This window comes from Mus caroli, chromosome 5 (genome assembly GCF_900094665.2).
Source record: "Mus caroli chromosome 5, CAROLI_EIJ_v1.1, whole genome shotgun sequence".
In the NCBI taxonomy this organism is placed as follows: Eukaryota; Metazoa; Chordata; class Mammalia; order Rodentia; family Muridae; genus Mus; species Mus caroli.
The window spans coordinates 133,629,964-133,638,123 of NC_034574.1; the positions used below are offsets into that span (position 1 = coordinate 133,629,964).

At 45.9% G+C, this 8,160-nt stretch overlaps 1 protein-coding gene across 1 annotated transcript in view; it reads right to left on the reverse strand.

Moving 5' to 3' along the window:
• The window catches only part of Card11 (caspase recruitment domain family member 11), a gene marked incomplete at its 5' end in the record, with an annotated part of 57,634 nt that overhangs the window by 42,156 nt on the left and 7,318 nt on the right, over positions 1 to 8,160 (reverse strand). The window contains one exon of the mRNA XM_029477657.1: positions 1,129 to 1,341. Coding sequence (XP_029333517.1) covers positions 1,129 to 1,341 — 213 coding nt within the window. The remainder of the gene's footprint in view (positions 1 to 1,128; positions 1,342 to 8,160) is intronic.

Genomic DNA, 8,160 nt, shown 5'->3' on the forward strand with positions numbered 1-8,160 from the left:
TATCTGTATCTGTATCTGTATCTGTATCTGTATCTGTATCTGTATCTGTATCTGTATCTGTATCTGTATCTGTATCTGTATCTGTATCTGTATCTCTATCTGTATCTCTATCTCTATCTCTATCTCTATCTCTATCTCTATCTCTATCTCTATCTCTATCTCTATCACCTCTATCTCTACCTCTACCTCTATCATCTCTACTCTATCTCTATATCTCTCTATCTCTGTCTCTATCTATCTGTAGCACTGGGATGTGGTACAGGTCTCGCTGTTGTCTTTACTGTTGACAAGGTCAAAGGTATTACATAATCAGTAGTGTGATCTGCCACCCGCTGACATTCATCGACATTCATTGTAGGTTTGCAAAAGCAGAACACGTACCCTGCCCTTCAAGTTCACTGATTCCGAGTTCTGCACACACAAAGCTTAGGGCGGGAAGTGGCCTACTGTGATGTCTTTTGCTCCAGATACCGTAACATTTCAACCCTGATGTGGAAAGGGTCAGGGATGCTCAGATGAGGACATGCCAAGGTTGGGCATCATGAAGCTCAGGAGGTTCACAAGGGCCCACCCAGAGGTTTCAAAGGCGGTGACGACTGCTGTGGAGAGGACCCTTCAGCCTGCAAGTTGTACAGGGAGCTCCAGGGGTGCAGCTTTTGAGAGTCTGTCACCCGTGTTGGGTTGGAGTTTTTGTGCTAAAGCTGTCAGGGTCACCTATGCTCCTGTGAGGGACCATTCATCCAGGCTCCGGCGAGGGCCCCGTTATCCAGGCTCCTTCGAGGAGACCTTCACACATACTGTGTGCAACCTCTCACCCACACTCGTATGAGTCTCCTATGCATGCTCCTTTAAGGAACTCTTCAACTCTGTTCTTGTGAGGAACACCATACATTCTTAGGTAACTCCTCACACACCCTGATAAGCAACTCTTTGGTTCCTTGAGATGTGGGTGGAGCTGTGTCTGGTCTGGCAGTGGTGCCTAGCACGAGGGTGGGGTGATGAGTAGAGGCAAGCAACACATCTGTGGACCCCAGAATAAAAGCCCTCTTCTGGAGGGAGATCGAGCCAATCAGAGGCATGCCCTTGACTGAGCATGCGTGGTTCACACACTTCCCTTCCCTCCATTACCTGCACGGTTGATCTTGGACGGCAGCATGGGCGCATTGAGCACCTCGTCTTCATCTTGCTCATCGATGACCTTGCACTGGCGCAGGTAGGGGGTGAGCTTGGCGGGGTTGATGTAACGGCTCAGCATGTGCCGGTTGCATTCCACGTTATCCCACAGGGCCTCCTCTTCATCCTTCAGAGTCTCCATGTAGTCATCCATAGCTGGCCCTCCTCCTGCGAGGCATAAACCCCAACAAGGTTAATAAAAAACCCTCCATGAAACAACGCTATAAACGCTCGGGAGTGATGGCTGGCAAATACTGCTGAAAAAATAAACGTATAGCACAGAAAAGTGCATAGGACAGATTGCCTCTTATCCAAGGGAGAAGGGGATGGAGACATAAATACAAGTATAAATTTTCTTACACACTAAACACAAAACAATAGAAAGATGAGCTGTAACGTTTTTAAAGGACAATTTATAGGGAGAGATGGAAAGTCCTGTCATTGGGGTATATGCTCTTTCTATGCAGGTATTATCTTACTAAGAATATATCTTTCTCTAAACAATATTTATATAATACCGTTTGCTTTCAAATTCTGCACAAATGATACTATACTGTCTATCTCCTTCCATATTGCTTTTTTCCCCTCTGCATTTTCTTTGAGGTTTATTTAGGTGGGTGCATAAAAGATTTATTTATTTATTTAATGAGGATATTGTAGCTATACAGATGGTTGTGAGCCATCACGTGGTTGCTGGGAATTTAACTTAGGACCTCTGCTTGCTCCGGCCCCGCTCACTCCAACCCAAAGATTTATTTATTGTTATATGTAAGTATACTATAGCTGTCTTCAGACACACCAGAAGAGGGTGTCAGATCTCATTACAGATGGTTGTGAGCCACCATGTGGTTGCTGGGATTTGAACTCTGGACCTTTGGAAGAACAGTCAATGCTCTTAACCGCTGAGCCGTCTCTACAGCCCCAGCTCATTTTTTAAAATGTAGCTTTAAAATGATACAACTTGAACACTATAAACTTGTTCATTTTAGTTCAATGACTTAAGGGATTGTTTATTATTTATGCAGGTCTCCATGTATGCATTTATGTACTTCTTGCATGTGCAAGTGCTCATGAAGAACACAAGAGGGCGTCATACCTTCTGAAATTGTAATTATATATAGTTGTGAGCTGCCGATTTTGGTGCTCAGACTGAACCTGGGTCCTCTGCAAGAGCTTAGCTGCTGAGCCGTGTCTCCAGCCTCAACAATCTTTAAACAATACTATGTTGTTCATTTATCATTATCATTTATAATGGCCCAATAATTTTAAGTACTTCTGTCTTGCCTAAAAGAAATCTCATACCTATGAGTGGTTACTCTTTTGAAGAAAATACATGGTCAGCTGGTTATTCAGGTGTGTGTGTGTGTGTGTGTGTGTGTACAGGGTATGCACACATGCAGGTATGTAGACATATGCACCTGTGTGCACAAATGGAAGGTAGAGAGCACCAGGCATCTTGATCGTCTCTGTTTTACTCCTTCAAGACAGCATCTCTCATTGAAACCGGAATTAGGCTGACATCCATCAAACCTAGGCATCCCCCTGTCTCTGTCCCTATGCACTGGGGTTATAGGCATGGTCATAGCCCCCGGCTTTTTATATGAGAGGTGGAATTCAAGCTCAGGTCCTTCCGCTGTACAGCAAGTACTCTCCACGGAACCATCTTCCCAGCACCATTAGCAGTCACTAGATCTCTGGAGTGCCCCGTCTGCATCCACACATCTGCTTTCTGTCTGTTATTTTCCCTATGCACAGATTCGAACCATGTAACCTTTTGTGGAGAGCTTACCCCCCAACCCCCATACTCTTCTCAAATTTTGATCATTTTGAAGCAAGTATCAATCTGCCCTCCCTCCCCCTCTTTCTTCCTCCCTGGCTCCCCCTCCTCCTCATCCCTTCCTTTCAAAACAGTTTTTCTTTATTGGGCTAGAATTCATATGCCATGTGATTCATCTTTTTAATGTGTACAGTTCAATGGTTTGCAAACTGTGTGCCTGTCACCACACTCAATTGAAAACGTGTTCATTATTTCAAAAAGAAACCTAGCCATCCATTTCCCCCCAACACCTACCAGCTCCTGGCAACAACTAATGTACTTCCTGTTTCCGTGGCTTCCCTGTTTTGTTTCTGTGACTGTGATAAAATGCCCCGACAAGACAACAACTTAGGGGATAAAGGGTTTATGCTAACTCCTGATTCCAGCTCACAGTCCATCATTGCGGGGAAGACAAAGCAGTGTGTTGGAGCGGCTGATTATATCACACACCCACAGTGGAGAGCAGAGAGAAATGAAGGTGTGCATTGGAGGGCTCAGCTCACTTTCTCTGCTCTAAGGCAGTTCAAAGCCTAAACCCGGGGAATGGCTTTTTCTGAAACAATGTAACTGAAACACTTTGCCTTTAGACACGCCCACAGGCCAGGCTGATCTACATAATCTCCAGCAGGACTTCCCAGGTGATGCTACACTGCGTTCAGTGATAATCCGGACTATCAACACACACAGACTTGCCATGACTTCCAGCATTCCGTGCCTTGGTTATTCTACAGTGGCACGTCCTCCAAACACTTGTCCATCAAGACTGGGGAGTCAAGGAGCCTCTGAATTAGAACCCACATAAAAACCTGGGCACAGTGGTTCACACTCGCAATCCCAGCTCTTAGGAGGCAAAGACAGTGGATCCTTGAGGCTCACTGGACAGACAGCCTTGACTGCTTGGTGTGTTTCAGACCAGTGAGAGACCTTGTCTCAAAAAACTCAAGGTGTGCAGTATCTGAAAAAAAAAAAAGGCAGCAGTTTTGCCCTATAAAACCAGGTACACCCACACAGGTGGACACAAGCTCAGACTTGTCCTATACACACAGGTGCACCTCTTCACAGGTGGACACACGCTCAGACTTGTCCTATACGCATAGGTGCACCCCCATGCAGGTGGTGGACACACCCTCATTGTCAAATGATTGCTCCTTGTGTTGGTTTCACAGTTTAGTTGTTCATGCACTGATGGATTGTTGAGCTCACTCTGCCTTCTTGAGTCATTTGATGGACAGTGATGCCCCAGACACGATGACTGGGATTCTGTGGGGGATATGTGCTTTTTTTATTCCCTGAGTAGATATGGAGAACTGGAAATTGGGAGCTGGTTGGAAAATACTGTGTATGTGTGGGCATGTGTGTGAGACGTATGTGAGCGTGTGTGGGTATACACACCCTTGCACACACGTGGAGGCCAGAGGAGGATGTTTGGGGTCCTTTCCTATCACTGCTCTCTCTATTGCTTTGAGACAGGGTCTCTCACTGACCCTGGAGGTAGGCTGGTGGTGAGCCAGCCCCAGGGCCCTTGTTGTCCCTTACTCCACAGCACAGCCATGCTTGGCACTCTATTTGCATGGCACGATGAAAATGTGAACATGGGAATGTGAAAACATTGGTCTCACAGCAAGTACTCTTACCCTCTGAGGCATCTCCTCAGACCCAGGAAGGCGGATGCTACATTTTTGAGGACTTGCCACAGTGTATTGCAAAGCAAGGGACACAGTTTCCCATTGGTGCAAGTGATGCTTCAGGACCTTGACACCTCCCTGACCTCTCCACATTCTCTGGCCAATGCCAGCTCTCCTCTGTTTTCTCTGTGATAGCTGATCCCTGCTTGTGAAATGGCGTCTCGCTGTGGTTTTGCTTTGCATTTTCCTAATGACCAATGGTGCAGAGTGCCTGTTCCTATGCGCATTGGCTGCTTGTGTAGAGGAGTATCTGCTCAGAGCCTTCAGCCACTTGCAGGGCTTCCTCAGGAATCCTGCATAGAAGACTGTCATCAGATCTCCTTGCAACTGTCTATAGACAATGCTTGCTGCACACACTCTTAATTCTTTTGTAAAGTTCCACTCGTGTGCATGTGTGTATGTGTGTATGTGGATGAGCATGTGCCAGAGCACACACGTGGAGGTCAGAGGACAACTTGGGAGAGCTGGTCTCTTTCCACCATGTGGGTCCCTGAGATTGACCTCAGGTAGACAGGTATGGTGGCACCTGCCTTTACCTGCTGAGCCATCTCTCTGGCCCATAACTTTTAAATTTAGATGTCATCCAATTTGTTGACTGTTTTTACCCAGCATTCATAAAACACCTGTTGTTTAACACAGTGGGTCTCAACTTTCCTAACGCTGTGATCCTTTAATATGGTTCTTTATGTTGTGGTGACTCCCCCCCCCTGCCACCATAAAATTAGTTCATTGTTACTTCTTAAGTGTAATTTTGCTATTTTGTGGATTATGGTGTAAATACCTGATATGTAAGATATCTGATGTGTGACCCTAATCTCAAAGGGGTCATGACCCACAGGTTGAGAAACACCAGTTTAAAGGCCAAGCAACGAAGACTTACATTTTTCTTGTTGCAGTTTTGTTTAAGCTTTCAAATCAAAGCTTATGATTCATTTCATTAAATTGTGTTTGTGGTGTGACGTAGGTATCTGATTCTGCTGCCATGATAAAATACCCGGACAAAAGGAACTTAAGGGAGAAAGGATTTGTTCTGGCTCACAGTTGGAGGGGATCACTGCCTCATGGTGGGGGAAGTCATGGTGGCAGGAACAGGGACCAGCTGGTCACATCACATTCACAGTCAGGAAGCAAAGAATGAACAGGAAGTGAGGCCAGACTATAAAGCCTTGAAACTCACTTCCAGTTACCCACTTCCTCCATCAAGGCTGCACTGTTCTATAGCTCCTTCCCAAATAGCACCACCAGCTGCACCCAAGTGTTTAAACCCATGAGGCAATGGGGACATTTTATTGTCAAGCCATATAAATGTACAAGGGCATTCTCCTCTGCCTCCTTCCTCCTCCTCCTCCTTCTTCATCCTCCTCCTCCTTCTTCTTCCTCCTCCTTTCTCCTTCTCCTCCTTCCTCCTCCTCCTTCTCCTCCTCCTCCTTCTTTCTCCTCCTTTTCCTCCTCCCCCTTCTTCTTCCTCCTCCTCCATCTTATTCTCCCTTCCTCTCCCCTCCCAATCCTTCATCTTCAAGATGAAAGCTCTAATTTTGCCTATGTGTGTATGACTGTATTTGAGTTTGCACATGAGTTCAGATGCCCATGGAAGTCAGAAGAGGGCATCAGTCTCCTGGAACTAGAGTTATAATAGGTTGTGAGCAGCTGGGAACCAAACCTGGGCTCTCGGCAAGAGAAGTCAGTCCCCTCAACTGCATTTAAAAATGTGTAACTATCCAGTTGTCAAAGTATGATTTGGTGAAGAGAAATAACCCCTAACTGAATGATCTTGGTACTCTGCACATCAGCTGGCTAGTGCCAGTGTTTGTTTGTTCCTGAGCTCTCAACACCATTGCATTGGTCTACACTTTCATGCCAGAACTACACTGTCTAGGCTCATACAGATTTGTAGTAGGTTTTGACATTGGGAAGTAGGAGTTCTCCAACCCTTTTATGTTTTTTGAAGATAGCTTTGGTATCTAATAAGATACCCCTTACAATTTTAGGATTCATTACTTAGTTTCTTTGGATGTATATGTTGTGTGCATGTGGAGCCAAAAGCTGATGTTTGGTGTCTTTCTCAATACCTCTCCATTTAAAAAAAAAAAACAGCATCTCTCAGCAAACCCAGAGCTCATCAATTTGGGTAGACTGTTTGGCCAGTGAGCTCTAGGGATCCTCCTGCCTCTGCCTCCCTAGTGCTGTTGTTATAGATGTGCCCCAGGGTGCCTGGCTTTTCACCTGTGTGATGGGAATTGACATCTCTCCAGGCCCTCTCCTGACATCTCTGCAAAGAAAAGCCAGCTGGTATTCTAACAGTGAACCCAGCCAACACGAAGAGCAACTGAGGGCTGGTGCTGTCCAACGAGAGGGAGTTTCCTGGTCCATAGACATGTGTGCTTTTCCTTGTATCTACATCAAGAGGGAGTCGCCTGATCCACAGACATGCATGCCTTTCCTTGTATCTATGTCCTAGAATCTTTCAGCAATGGTTTAGTGTGTGTGCCACAGGTTGAGTGTCAAATGTCACCCAAAGGTCTGTCACTAAGGGACATAGGATATAAAGGGAATATGAAAAAAACCTCTCCCTCCTTCCCTGACCTCTCCTCTCCCCCTCTTTCTCTCTCTCTGTCCTCCTATCCTGATGCTCTCTTTTACCATGATGTGCTGTCCTCACCAGAGGCCAAAACCAGAGTGTCCCCCGATCTTGGACTCTGGAGAGTATGACCTGTTTTTAACCTCCTAAGCATCACGTATCAGGGAATTTCATTACAACGTCAGAAAGCTCACGAATACAGCAAGTAAATCTTGCATTTCTTCTGATAAATTTATTCCTACCTGGTTTTTGTTATTTCAATGATTATAAATGGGCTTCACTTCTTTATATTCATTTGAGGAATGTTCATGGACGGTGTGCAAATACACAATTGATTTTCATGTGTTGATTTTAAATCCTTAATTTTATTTGGCAATGTCTCAAAGTTTGCAGGGAATGTTGCAGCGTGGGTGCTGACTGCTGCTCAGAAGTCTGTGTGTAAAGGCGTGATCCTTAGAGTGCTGCTACATTTGGGGTGAGAGATTCTGGCCTTCGGGAAGCCTGTGTAATTTGAAATTTTTATTAGTTTCAATAGTTCCTTAGTGTGTGTGTGGGGGGGTCTTATGTGTAAGATCATGTCAGCTCAGAGATTTTTATTTCTTCTGTCTTTTCAATCTGGATACATTTGTGTGTGTGTGTGTGTGTGTGTGTGTGTGCTAATGGATATGGTTTTGTGGTGCTAATGGAACCCAGGGCCTTGAGCTTTCTATGTAAAAACTCTAGCCACTAAGTCACGTCCCAGCCCCTCACTGGGGGATTCTAGGCAGGGGCTCTACCACTGAGCCATGCCCCCAGCCCCTCACTGGGGGATTCTAGGCAGGGGCTCCACCACTGAGCCACGCCCCCAGCCCCTCACTGGGGGATTCTAGGCAGGGGCTCTACCACTGAGCCACGCCCCCAGCCCCTCC